The following is a 13,814-nucleotide window of genomic DNA, read 5'->3' as shown; positions in this document are numbered from 1 at the left end:
TCCCAGATATGCCCGGGTTGGAAAAAAATACTCATTAAATGTAATAAGCAGCCTCCTCATCCGCCACAGCCTCGTCCCAAATAAATTAAATTCCTTTTCATTTAGACAGCACGGGAACCTGACAGGCAACCTTCACCGACCAGACGCCCAAGCTAAGCAGGGGAAAGAAATGAAAGAGAAAACAGCCCACACAACTCACAGCAAAGAGCGCGGAATCGTCGCAAAACCCCCGCGAACTTCCCCTCCGCGTCCCGCCGGGCTGCCGGGAAGCACGGAGCCGGCCGGGGTCCCGGGGCGCGAGGGAGGCACGGAGCGACTTCCGCGGGGCCAGCGAAAGAAAAGTGAAAGAGCGAGGTGCGAGCGGCGGCACCTGGCGGGCCCGGCCAAGTTCGGGCGCGGCGGCGGAGCCCGGCACCGGCACCGGCACCCGGGGACAGCGCCCGGCCGGAGCGCGGCGCGGCGGGTCCCGCTCCGTACGGCGGTGCCGGTGCCGGTCCGGGTCCCGCAGCGCCGCGCCGGGCCCGCACCGAGCGGCGGGGGGCCGGGGGGGGGGGGGGGGGCAGGAAAAGGACAATTGCGCCGTACTTACCATAGTCGGAGAGACGAAAGCCGAATTCACTTAAATAATCAACTTTCATAATACTTAATTAACGCCTAATTGCAGCTGATTGCCGCCGAATAACAAGTTGGTCACAGCCCTGATGTCATCGCCGTGCCGGTCCTGCCCGAGTCACTTGGGCAGCGGGGCCGGGGGCGGGCGCCGGGCGCGGGGGGGGGCGGGGCTCGGTGCGGGAGGCCACGCCCAGCGGAGGAGCGGGGGCAGGTGCGGGGCTGTGCGGGGCCGTGCGGGGCGGGGCCGGAGAGCGGGTCCGGGTGCGGGGCTGCACGGCGGCGGAGCGCAGTGCCGGGCGGTGCGGGGCGGCAGAGCCCGGCCCGGGCACTTTTTCTTCTATTTCCTTTCTTATTTTCCTCCCCCCTCCTCCTCCCTTACTTACTTATTTATTTTTTGCATTTAATTTCCTCATCTTTCCCCTTGTTTCATTTTTCTAAGTAGCAAAAAAACAAAAAACAAACAAACAACAACAACAACAAAAAACCCACGCCAGGGAGGTTCTGAGAGGTGCGTTGGGTAAACACGGCGAGGAGCCCGCATCTCTCAGACAAACGAGCAGCCTGTTTAGCCGATTAAGCCGGCACTGCGAGCAGCTGCTTTGGGGCACACTGCCGAACCCTTCCCACACTGTGCTCAGCACGGCTCGGCCCGCTGCACCGCTGGGGAAACCGAGGCGCAGTGCTGGCATCGCCGGGACCACAGCTGTGCCGGCTTCTCCCAGAACACCTGAGCACGGCCTGGCAAAATGGAGCCATCGGACACCCGGGGAGAGAGGGAGCCAGGGCAGGTGTCACCAGGTCCTATGTCACCAGGTCCAATGTCACCAGGGTTGGTGTCACCAGGCCCCCACCAGCCTCCCCCCACCCTACCAGCCCCAGGTGGCCTCACTTGGGCTTGACACCCGCTTTGGGGCGTTGGATGCCCCATCACTTCACTGCCCGCGCTTCTCCATTTCCATCTCCATGGACTCACAGCCCTGGGGATGGTGCTGCTGCCAAGGACGGGACGCCCACACACCACCCATGCCACCCCTGGCGGTCTCCCCACCGCCCCTCCCTGCTGCCACGGTGCTTTTTCAGGTGAAGTCCACGCCCTGCAGCTGACGCAACGGCAAGGCCCGATTTCCTATCTCCCCATCTCCAGTCACAGGATCGGGCTTTATTTCCCCATCCTCCCTCCTTTGCCTCTTACCCAAGAACAGCCAGGCTCTGTGCCCATCTGGGACCCCACATCAGGGCACCCATGCTCCTCTGCCCCATCCCCGTGCACCCACACCCAGCCTCGGCCGCCCTTTGGTGGCAGGTGAACGCCGCTCGTCCCTTCCCACCCTCCCAGGGGTGTCGGGAGCTTTCGGTAATTAATGTTTGCCAGGTGCTCAGAGATCCTCAGATGAAAAGTGCGATGGGAGGGGGAAGGATGATTAATTTATTATTATTATTACAGTTTAATGCTTTCCCCGCAGACGGTGCGCTGGGGCTGTGCGGGGGGTGAGTCACACCCGTACGTGGGGTATCCCCCTCCACGCATCTCCCCTTTGTTTCTTTACACCGAGCCCTTTTTGTTGGCAGCTCCTGGCTGGGCTGACCCCGGGGCCACGCTGGGGCTCCGCGTGGGCTCCTGGCGCTGCCGTGCAGATTGCAGGTTGGAGATCTGGCAGCGCCGCGTGCCTCCTGCTCCTGCTCGGGGAGTTTATTAGGCAAATGCTCTTTCCCTGTTTCTGTAATTTTGTTTGATTTCTGTTTTGTCAAGGGAGGTGCCCGGAGGCCTTGGGGCCTGGGCAGCAGGAGGAGACAATCCAAGCTTTCTTTCCCTTTCCTCCTCCTTCCCTCCTTCCCTCTCTGTTCAGTTTCAGTCCCATTACTGGCACACGGTGCCTGAGAGCTCCCAACATGTCCGTGCCCAGCCTCCATGTGCCAGGTGCTGCCCCTCAGCCTCAGTTCCCAATGTGGGGCTGCCGTGCCCCAACTGCCCCCCAGCCCCCAGCACCTGGGAGCCAAACACTGCATCTCCTGACCAATTAGTTGCAATTTACTGCAGGGATTAAAAGCGCAGCCTGAGGAGCCCAGGGAGCGGACGGCACAGCCTGGGCACCACGGAGCAGAACCAGCCCCGAGCTGCAGGGCAGAGCCCCGCGTGGCACAAGGGACAGCAGGACGGCCCCACGGCACCGCTGCCCGAGGGCAGAGCCCGAGCTGGGCAGAGCCCTTCCCACAGGGCAGGGGCACAGAAGGGCGATCTGCGCCCACAGCACCAAGAGCAGAGAACGGAGCCGCAGGGCTGCAGGCGGTGGGACCTCTGCCCCGGGATGAAGCAGTGCAGGGAGGGGACACGGAGTCCCCCCAGCGCGGCACGGTGACGAGTGCCAGCAGGGCGCTACCTGCGCTGGATCTGCACTCCGCTGTGCCACGAGGCCGAGGAGCAGCACGTTGCTAAGCACGTGGGTGACACCACACAGAGCCAGGGCACGAGGACACGTGCAGGGCCGAGCGACAGGCAGAGCGCGGCGCGATGCGGCCCCGCGGGAGCTCCATTGAGGCTGTCGGGGTGCAGGAGCAGCGGCGGGCGGGAAGTGTGAGGCAGACGCAGCGATTGCATTACTGCAGGAGCCCGGGCTGGCAGTGCCGAGCTATCGTCCCCGTAATCCTGTTAGCCAGCAATCTCCATTCCGAAAGAGCTTCATTTCTTTGTGAATATTTGTAAACTAGATATCTAATGGAAAATTATAGGAAAATTATAGTGAAATTCATGACGAAGAAATCCGATTAGCCCTAATTCAATTATACCATCTTAGCCCACACAGCACATTTCCCATTTTTTTCCCATAAATACCAATGCCAGGGGTCCGGGTAATCAAATAAAATTGAAAATCATCTTCCCATTAAATTCAATTAGCTGCAATTTCTAAAGCCTATCAGAGATTTTAATTACTAAATTATAAAATTCTCCAATGCTAAATTGAAACTAAAAAAATTGCACATCCTTGTGTTTCATAAGAAAAAAACCTCGCAGAAACCTTGAAAAATACCCTTCTCCTCCCAGCAGCGCCCACGTGAGCGCAGGGCTGGGGCGGCCTCAGCATGAGCTGTGCACGAGGGCACGAGCCAGGCCTCAGGAAGCAGGCAGCACCCGGGGAGGGATGGAGTGGGAGCCCAATGCAATGCCCAAACCCAGCACCGGGTGCAGCTCTGGGGAGGCCCAGCAGTGCCTTTGCTTCCTTTCCCCACCTGAGCTCAGCTGCACCAGGGCCAGGCGATGCGCTGGCATGGAGGAGCTGCAGCGAGTTCTGCCCACAGCTGCACTCCGTGGGGCAGTTCCTCACTGTGCCAAAGCCAGGGCGGATTGCTGCTGGTGCCCAGAGGGGAGCACAGGGCAGATGCTAGCTTCGTGCTTTTGATAAAGCTCCTTGAATAACAGCCATGCAAGCCCGGTCCTGACACCGAATTCAGGGAAGCTGGAGCCTTCAGCAAACTGATTTAGCTCAAAGCACTGCTTCAGCGAACACGTGGGATGTTTGGGAGCAGGGGATGCCATCACGCTCAGAGGCCCTTAGCTCCGAACGCTCACCAAGAAGGCAGAGGGGAACCCACAGAGCCGTGCCCCTCGGGGACCCACAGAGCGCTGCGGTGCCAAAGGGGCCGTGTGCTGCGCGAGCAGTGGGAGGAGAGCGGCTCTGCAGCTACAGCCTGACCCTCCCCAGGGCAGCAGGGATTTTCTGCCAGCACTTCCATGGGGGGACCCTCACGGGTTCGTTTGTGCGCTACCACAAATGAGCGCAGCTCCCAGCAGCCGTCAGCAGGCATTGCGGCAGCCCCGAACCAGGCCGATACTCGGGTTAATTTACTGGGCGCCCGAAAGTTGCCAGCAGGGAGTTGCCCGCAAACAGAACAACAACAAAAAAAGTTAATGATCTGGGCTTTTTCTTTAATAAATAGGCAAACTGGCTGAGCCGGATTGTTGGCTGGGATTTGTCTCCCCTTTATCACCCTGGAGCTTCTGTGACACATTCTCCAAATCATCAGCATTTTGCAATTTGAGGTCGTTACCAAATACTATTTTTTTGCCAAGGAAGGGAGAAAAATAAATTAATAATGAAGGAGCCCAAGCAGGGAGAGGCTGCGGCTGGATGGCTCTGCCACCTCCGCGGGGATTGCTCAGGACCTGGCGCCCGCCCAGCGCGCACCTCGGCCGCCGGCTCACCCAGGAATGTGGGGCCGGCACCCCGGCGCTGCTGGGTTTTACTACGAATTAATCAAAGTCTCCTCTGCAAACGTCTAACTCGAAATCACCGCCGGCTGAGCTGCCGGCACACTGCCCTCCGTCGCAGGGCTGGGCGCAGGGAGATCACCGGGTGAAGAGCTGAAGGGGTTCCCTCTGCGCAGAGCTCCCGGCACTGCGAGCGCTGGCCTCTCCCAGCTGGAGAGGAATGGATTTCCCGCAGCCCTCTCCTGCACGCAGCAGGTAACCGCACAGACGCTCAAGATGCGTGGGGATAAATCTGCTGCGCTGCCTGACTGGCGCGTACTTACACTGGAGAGCAATCTGCCTTGACAGCGAGCCTGCTGCGGACGGCTCAGCACCACGTCTGCTGTGCGCGTGGCTGCGGGTACATCTCCACGCATGCATGCTTGTGCACACGAGTGTGCGCGGCCCGGGGCACCCGCGTGTGCACCCGTGCCGTTGGGTGCTGTGCGGCTGTCCGTGCTGCGGTGCGACGGCTGCGTCGGTGCGCGCCCATCTCTGCAGTGCCGAGCACCCTCCTCATCCCCAGCACGGCCCCGCAGCGCTGCCCTGAGCCGAGGGTGAGCTCTCTTCCCCTCTCTGCGCTCTGCCTGTCTCGCAGCCCTCGTATTTTCAGTGCTCACCAGACCGTGAATTCACCTTCATACCAGTTACAGGGTTATTTAGCCGCTCCCGCCGCTGCTAGCCAGCCGGCAGCACAGCCGGGCAGGGCTCCTCTCCCCCCACGCACACCCACCGGCAGCACCGGGCAGGGCACCGTGCCCAGGGACACCGCTGCCCTCCAGCACGCTCTGCCCTGACCCACAGCCACGCTGGGAAACGGCAGCGGGGCAGCGGGGCAGGAGTTACAGCCGGCATGGAGGGGAGGAAACCCCCCCGGCCAGCAGAGGAAGGCGCACCGGGCGCGTGGTTCGACCCCGCACAGCCCAGCGAGCAGCAGCCGGCACCGGCGCGCTCCCCTGAACTCGGCCGGGATCCCCGTGCGATGCCGCGAGGCGGTCTGGGGACGGTGGGAAACGCTGGGAAACGTTCCACGGCGGCACGTGGGTGCGGGGCCCCGCAGCGCATCTCGCTCCGCTCCTCGCCGTGCCCGACGGGGGGGTTGCGGGGGGCGGTGCGGGACGCAGCCAGGAGGCGCTGGGCGCTACCTGCCCTGCCCGGCCCTGCCAAGGAGAGCTCCCTGCGAACAATAGATCAATAGAGCCCCCGCCTCTCTGGAAGGAAAACAAACACCCGGATCACCGCAAATTAGAGAATGTTTCGCTTCACTTCATCCAAACAGGCTGACAATTTTTTTGGGTTGTTGCCACGGCGACAGAATAACACAGCGTTCAGCCTGTTGCAGAACAATCAATTAAGTTAATGCCTCGGAGTGCCTGTTTACTCTTCCATTTAGGAGGTGCTGCTCTCGCTCGCTTTCTCTCTTGCTCGTTTTAGATTTCTCATTCTTTTCTTCCTGCTCCTATTCTTTCCCTATTTAACCTAAAACAAAGCCCCTCCCCTCAGCCACCTCCTAGCTGCTACAGAGCCTCCCACTTTCCGCGGTCATCACCTGGAATAAAGTTTTTTCCTCCCTCTGACTCTTGTCCTTCCTCCTCTCCCCCCAGAACACCACGCAGTGGGGATGTGTCCCCGGTGTGCCGGGGGCCCGCAGGCTCCGTCAGTGCCAGCTCTGAGCATCTGGGCTCCCCGCAGCCCTCCCAGGATGCTGCAGCTCCTCTGAAGTTATCCCAAACCATCCCGCCCATGGCTTCTTACACTGTGAGCCGTAACCACGTATGTTCTTGTCTTTAAATCCCCAGGAAAAGCGTCTCTCCCCCCCACACACTCCTGACAAAATTGAAGGAAAAAGCAAAGGCAAACGTGATGTGAAAATACGTGGATTCCACCACGTCGCCATCTCACCCTGCAGTCAGCAACAAGTGCCCGTGGTAATTCAGCACAGTGCAGGCAGAGGAGCAGCGAGCTGGGACATGTGGCTGTGGGGCCGAGCCCGACCCCTCCTCTGTGCCTGCCCCACAGAGATCCGTGTGGGACCACGGGCACGCTCCCTCTCCCTCCCCGAGACGAAGTTGTCAGCAGAAGCTGCTGGAGCAAGGGCTCGTTGACTGCTCCCTGTCCATTACAGCCCAGATTATAAGCATATTGCACAGTGCTCTCTGCACGGTGCTGGGGAAATCCAATACGCTGAAAGGTTAATGCAATCAATTAGGGTGACAAGGAAGTAGAGTAAAGCCTTCCGAGTAGATGAAAGGGAGAGAGATGGAGACAGAGAAAAGCAAAGAGAAGCGGGGGGTGAAAGGAGCAGAGGAAGATGGGTGGGAGGAGGAGGAAGGGGGCATGCAGGGCTCGTGCTGCAGATGACAGGGTGCTGCAGATGGCAACAAGGTCGGGGTGCTGCGGTCCCCAGGAACCAGAGCCCCGCATCTCAGTTCCTCCCACCCTCTGCCTCTGCCCTGATCTGACTGCCATCAGCCCGGCCCAGGGCACGCAGCCCAGGGCAGCCCCATCCCTCCCCGCTGCCCTGAGGCTGCCTCAGCTCCCGCTCTCTGACCCCAAACTGCACCCAACTTCATTAACCCGGGCGGCCAGGGCAGCCAGCATGGCCCCCTCCCACCGCCGCTCTGCTCGCGTTGCAGCCTGGCCGGGGAGAACGTGACACCAGCTCATTAGGACAAATTATTACTCTATAACCCCTGCCGCAATGTCCCTTAATATGCCTATTTAGCAAGAGACAAGTCCTGGTGGGCTCCTCGCCACTAAAACAACCTCACAAATCACCAGAGGCGCGAGCACTGCCATCGGTGCTGCTGGGGCAGCTGCACCCCAGGGGGGCTGGAGGGGCACAGCCTTTCTCAGAGGGCTAAAGGAAGTCCTTGGGCTGCTCTGGGGGTAGGGAGTCCCTGCACAACTCAGTGTCAGCACAACCAGGTGAGTAACCTGCTGGGAAAGTGTGCTGGGATGGCCACAGAAGGTGCTGGAGCTGCTTCACTTTGCTGAACCCCTGCCTCCCTCTGCCACCCAGCACCAGTGTCAGTGTGATGCTCCATCTGGGGACCTACAGAAGCCAAACATCTCTTGTGGTTCCCTGTAATCCCCCTGAATCAGTGCCTGCCTGCACAAATGGGGGTGCAGTGCCACTTCCACCTCGTGCAGGACTGGGGGCTGATCCAGAGACTGTAGAACCTCTGTAATACAGGGCACAGCGAGTGAGATGTCACAGGGAAGACAGAAACACAGGCAGACGTTGGGGGAAGGCAGCTGCTGAGCAGGGATGGGGGGCGTGAGGCAGCTGGGCTGGTCTGCGGGAGGAGAAAAAGGTGGAAAGAAAACAGTGAACGATGAGAAAAGAGCAACAGCAAGAAGAGAGAGGGAGAAGGGGGAAGGAAACAAACAGTGCCATTGCTGGAAAGAGGGAGTGAGGAAGAAATGTAATGGAAGGAAAAAAGAGAAAGTGCAGAAAGTGTGTAATGCTGGGCGCAGAGGAGAGCAGAATGAGTGCGAATGGAGAGACAAGGGACCTGGGGCAGAAAGGAGGAGGCTGGAAGAGAAAAGAGCAAGAAGAGCCATGCGGCGAGGAGCGCGCGGGCGAGGCCAGGCGCTGTCACCAGGGTTGTGAAGCATGAAAAGGGAAGAATCCGCCCGCTCCTTTCAGCGCTCAGAGCATGGCGCTCGCTGCTGACCTACACTGTGCCCGGCTGTGATCACGTTTTCAGGGCCACTGCCTGCCGATCCCAAACAATGATGGGGAGCCTTTGAAGTCAGAGAAAGAAGCCGCAATGTGAACAGGGGGCTTTTTTTTTTTTTTTTTTCCCTTTTTTTTTTTTTTTTAAGGACAGGAGTAAGGAGGGAGGAAAAGGAAAGGCTGGCAGGGCGGGGGAAGGCTGGGGGAGAGGTTGCGAGGACAAAACCGAGAGTTGCTCTCAGTGGGGTGTCCCGAAACGAGAGAGACAAAAAGAAAACAAACAGTTTATGAGTAGGGCACATGCTGCCTGTGTCTTCGTGCCCCGCGCTGCCGGCCCCCCCGGCTCCCAGGGAGGCTTCTGTTCCCCAGCAATGATGGATGGACGCACAGGGCCATTCAGGCCCGCTGTCTTACGGCGGCGGTATTTACATAACATTAGCCTTCCACCGGTCACCTCTGACACTGCCCAGCCTGGTTCGGGCCCCCCCGGCCCCCCAGGCACCCCTCTGGTCCCACTCAGACGCCAACTCCCTGCCTGGGGTCCCTGTGCTGCAGGGCTGGACTGGGAGCAGACGGCACGGGGAGCACGGCCACATCTGCCCCAGCACCATCCCAGGCTGTGTCGGTGCTTGGCAATGCTCTGCAGCGCCAGCACAGAGGGACAGCGGCCTGGAGTGGCACCTCTTTGCTCAGTGGTTCAGAGAGGTGATCTCCTTTCACATCCCCTGACTTTAACAAGCATACACTGAGTGACTACCCAGCTCTGGTAACTGCATTGCTTTTTGTACAGCGAGGGCATGTGCAAGAGAAAACTCAGAGAAGTCAGCCTTCAGCTGAAGACACAGAGGGCTTCCATCCTACCAGCACGGTGCTGCTGAGCAGATACAAACGTGCCAGATGAGAGGGGAGGGCGCACATGGCCATCTGAAACTATGTGAACTGAGCTCAGCAAAACCTCACGGTGGACAGATTGCATCCGATTCACTGAACGGCCCTTATCCATCTCCCACCAGCCCACATGGCTGAACATAAAGCGGCGCGCTCCTCACCAAAGCCCTCACACACTTTTATCTGTAAAGACTGAGGCAGCAGAGAAGATATTGAGGAAAACCCAAAGTGACAAAATCAGGTGCCCTGAACAACTGCTGTACAAAGACAAAGACGGGATTAGGAGACACATGGGCCATGTCTGCATTAGACCTTCTTCTCTTCACATCTGTCTTCACAATTAATGATGGTCCAGTCCCAGAAGTTCTAGTGCAGACACAGTCACAAAGAGCAGGCCATGACGGTGAGACAAGCAGAGGAAAAGAGAACCCAGGAGGGCGTAGTGACATACCCATTGCAGTCTGAAGTCTCTCCTACCTTTCGGAGATTTCAAGGTCTGGTTTCTTGCCTGGATTTTAGCTCTAAATTCACTTCATCCTGGAGAGGGAAGAAATAGGATGCAGTTAATACACGAAGCACGCCTGACCAAGCACCACGGCACGCTGATGAAACCTCACAGCACCCAGCTATGAGCAGGACCAGCATGGAGCACTCAGACTTCACAAAGTGCTCTCCTGCTCCTGGCTGCACCATGCAGTGCTGTGCATTCCATCAGACATCTTTGTGCATGCATTCAGCACAAAGAGCAGCTCCTGCCGGCGTGGGTCCTGCACCCAGGCAAGAGGGCAGACCTTGTGCTCACAGATTGCCTGCATACCCACAGTGCCCCCACACACAGTGCTCTCCACTACTTGACAAATATTCCCTTTGCAGTCCTCTCACTTCCCCTGCTGGCCCCCAGAGATCCCCTATGGGGCACAGGGTGAAGGAGTGTGGGGTGGGGTCCTGCAGCAGTGAGCCCCCAGCCCTCATCTGTGCTTCTTCCTTCCTGGATAAAGCAGAGAGCAAGGAAGAAAGAGAAAAGGGACAGGGGAAAAAAAGTCACAGCAAAACACATGAAAAGTAAATTGAATTATTTAAAACCATATGTTCCAAAAATGTGACAGAGCATAAAAGCCGTGCCGTGAGACTTCCGGAGGGGGTTATCCTGCACAGCAGGGTGGGAGGAGAGCTCGCCTGGGGAAGGATGGTGGCACAGCAGCAGCTGGGGACTTCCCTCTCCCAGGGCTGTGAGGTGGCACAGAGCAGAGAGTGGCTTCAGCTCAGCAGCGGTGTCCGGCCCACCCTGCAGTCTCTGTAGTGCAGGGTTGCCAAAGCTGCTGTCACAACTGCCTGCGATGTGGTAGTGAAATTAAAACCGGCCTGAGGTCAGGCACGGGGAGCCTGCGGCTGCACTGGGAGCACCAGCTGGCAGCGTGTTCCTCCCCAGGATGCAGCACCGTGCAACCCGCTCAGCCCTGGTGCATCGCCCCTTTGCCCCATGGAGGGCACAGGTGATAAGGATGTAGCTCTAGGAAGAGCATGCTGCGACTGCTGCTTGCCCCTGTCCCTGGGGGCCCTGGTGCTCTGTGCTACTGCTGCCATTCGTGCTGCACCAGTGCCAGGATGCTGAGCTAAAGACGGGTGGGGGGGTGCTGGCTGGGACCCAGAGCTGGAAGGAGCTGGTGAGATATCCCAGACAGCGTGATGGACATGGAGCTGGGGATCCCTTGGGGCATGGAAGATGCACAACCAGCCCAACTCCTTCCTTCCCCACTCACACCTCAGGGCTGACCCAGCTAAGGACAGCAGTACCAGCTCCCCAGCCCGGGGTCCCTCTGCCTCTGGGCTCTGTCATCCCTTCTCCCACCTTTTTCTTCCTTTTGTTCTTTCTTGCTTGCTCTTCCCATTCTGTCATGCTCCTTTTTTCTCTCTCCCTTTGTTCCCCCCCTCCTTCTGAGCTCTCTGTACAACTCTCCTTGCCTTCCCGGCTTTACACCCTCACCCTGTGCACGGTCAATTCTTCAGATGGAGTTTTTAATTGTTTTTTTTTACTCCCCTTCTTTCGGTCACAGCTTATCAATGATGCAAGAGGAATAACGCCAATTTACTTAGAATGTGTAATCCCCAAATCAGATTGGGGGATTGTATGAGGCAATATGACCTTGCATATGTCTCCATTAAAGCCAGCCAGGCCTCCTCTTGTATTCTGTGTTCCCAGTACATATTTAGACAGATAACGCTAATTGTACTTGACATGTCCTCTTAAGGATGGACTCTTCCCTCCCCCAGCTCTGCCTGCTTCCCAGCCTGACAATGCGCCAGAGCAGAGCCCTCTTGCTCACAGCAAGGCACGGCATGGCACGGCACGGCACAGCACCCACTGGGCTGGCAGGGTGGGCACCAGTTTGGGTGCAAAGCACCTGCCCTCCAGGAGCTCTCCTCACCACCACGCAGCCACGGAGAGGAGCAGGGGAGGGGGGAGCACTGCGGGACACGGCTAATCTGAGATTACATGCTGCTCCTGGGGCAATCTTAAATTCTCCAGAAAAACCAGCAGCGTGCTGCCATCTCTGAAGCCGCAGGTGCCACCTCACCCTGTCCCAGTCTCCACGTGCTGCAGCTGTGCTCCTACTTCTCCTGCCCTGAGCAGAGGGCTGGCTCTCTCCTGGGCTGGAGAGATGCAAATCTTCTGAGGACAGCCCCCAGCCATCACCACAGCCCCTCCACAATGGCCCAGACCCCAGAGATTTCTGGCCAAGAGAGATCCACTCACCATCCCCCTGCCAAGGAAAACAGCCCACACCTCCCAGCTCCCATGCCAACCTCTGCAGGTAAATATTTCTATCTGGATCCTCGTTCCAACTCCTCAAAAGCACCCAGCAGAAACCCAGGTTCCTCACACCCACCCGTGCAGGGCTGCTCTGGACCGGTGAGCAGGATGCAGGAGGAGGAGGGAGCTCCTCCCAGGGAAGCCAACCGTGCCAAACTTCACCAAAGTGGACTCAAGCTTTTTTTTCCCCTTGACACAACATCCTAATTCGACTTTTTCAGTATCTTTCCTTCAACAACCTTTTTTCCTTCCTCCCCTTCCTACCCGGCAACTGCGCATTTATTAATTCATGAGGCACTAATTAGTTCTTTGTTTAATTTTGTGTTAAACAGACTGACCGGAATGATAACGACTTGCAGCGTTGCATTACGGTCCCCAACCGCCCCTGTTTTCTGACAACAAGGGAGCGCAGTGAGACTGGCGTGATGAACCCCAATTCCCACTCCAGTTGCACTTCATTAAGTCAAAATGTGACAAGAAGCTTAGAGAGCAACTTTCAGATCGGATCGCACATAACAATTGGGCAGGAAACTTTCCGAGGGGGAAGCGGGAGCGGCACTCGCAGCGAAGGCTGGCACTGAGCGATTCCCCCGCGCCTGCCTTAAAGGAGCCGGCCGACGCAGGGCTGCAGGCACGCCGGTGAGGAAGAGGAGGGGAAGGCAGCAGCCAAGGCAGTGCTCAGAGGCAGGAGGCAGCTCTGCATTCTGCTTCCCCCAGCTGGGCTTGTCACAATGGATGCACCACTGAGGGCTCTGGTCGGATGATCCCACACCTGTGCCTCTTGGAGCCAAGGCTCCCCGCCTCAGTCTCCCTTCCTGGCTGACCCCCAGCCGCTGTTCACAAACTACATGGCTGTGATGAGTACACCCGACTGCGAAGGGAGAGGCTGAATGCTGGCCAACATGTGGGTGACATATGGATGGTTTGGGGTCTGGGTCATCATCAGGCTCAGCTGGACCTGCCCCAGTCCTGCTGGCACACATCCTGCATGTGGCTAATGCCTCGAGCACCTTGGCTCACAGCAATGCAGTGAGTGCAGCCTAAGGGGGAAGTGAAAAGGGCCTTAACACTGCCCCATATGAGGCAAAGCGGGCAGGAAAAGAGAACCTCTTGAGCACTCAGGACATGGATGCTTTGTAGCAGTTCAAAATGCATCCTCTGCTCCTTCAGGGACAGCAGCGGTGGGAATAAGCTGAGATCACACGAAAGTGACATGAGATGGGAGGTCCCAGTGCCTCTCCTAGCAGGTGTTTCTCCACCCTTCTCCCTCGCCTCTCTTCCTGCAGCAGCAGACTTGTCCCCAGCCTTGCTCTGGAGGGACTCAAAGCTCTGCTGAGTGCCAAACCTTTGGCAAAGCCTGAGGGTCACACTGCAGCTGGGGAGTGACACAAGTGTGTTGAGCAGAGCCACGTCTGAGCAGCATGGGAACTAAAACTAACTCCCTGAGCCTCAGGGACATCAGTGTCCCTACAGGCACCACCAGCACACCCACCTGGGTGAGCCTTACACATACAGGTGCCTGGGTAAGGAGCCAGCCTGCAGCAGGCTATCACAGCGTGGCATTTGCCAGCACATCC

General features: G+C 58.2%; 1 protein-coding gene across 14 annotated transcripts in view; it reads right to left on the bottom strand.

The window, feature by feature from the left end:
• CASZ1 (castor zinc finger 1) overlaps positions 1-13,814 on the bottom strand; it is a 241,600-nt gene that overhangs the window by 74,562 nt on the left and 153,224 nt on the right. For 9 of the 14 annotated variants that reach the window (XM_090123267.1, XM_090123268.1, XM_090123272.1 and 6 more), the window contains one exon: positions 9,877-9,962. In XM_090123267.1, coding sequence (XP_089979393.1) covers positions 9,877-9,880 — 4 coding nt within the window. In that variant the 5' untranslated portion in view covers positions 9,881-9,962. Of the gene's footprint in view, positions 1-589; positions 752-9,876; positions 9,963-13,814 lie in introns of those variants that run through there. The other 5 variants (XM_090123264.1, XM_090123266.1, XM_031613469.2 and 2 more) reach the window with 2 other exon arrangements.

This window comes from Phasianus colchicus, chromosome 22, assembly GCF_987193195.1.
Source record: "Phasianus colchicus chromosome 22, bPhaCol1.hap1.1, whole genome shotgun sequence".
Lineage (NCBI taxonomy): Eukaryota > Metazoa > Chordata > Aves > Galliformes > Phasianidae > Phasianus > Phasianus colchicus.
The sequence above is the reverse complement of the archived record's forward strand: the minus strand, read 5'-3'. Positions and strand labels throughout refer to the sequence as shown.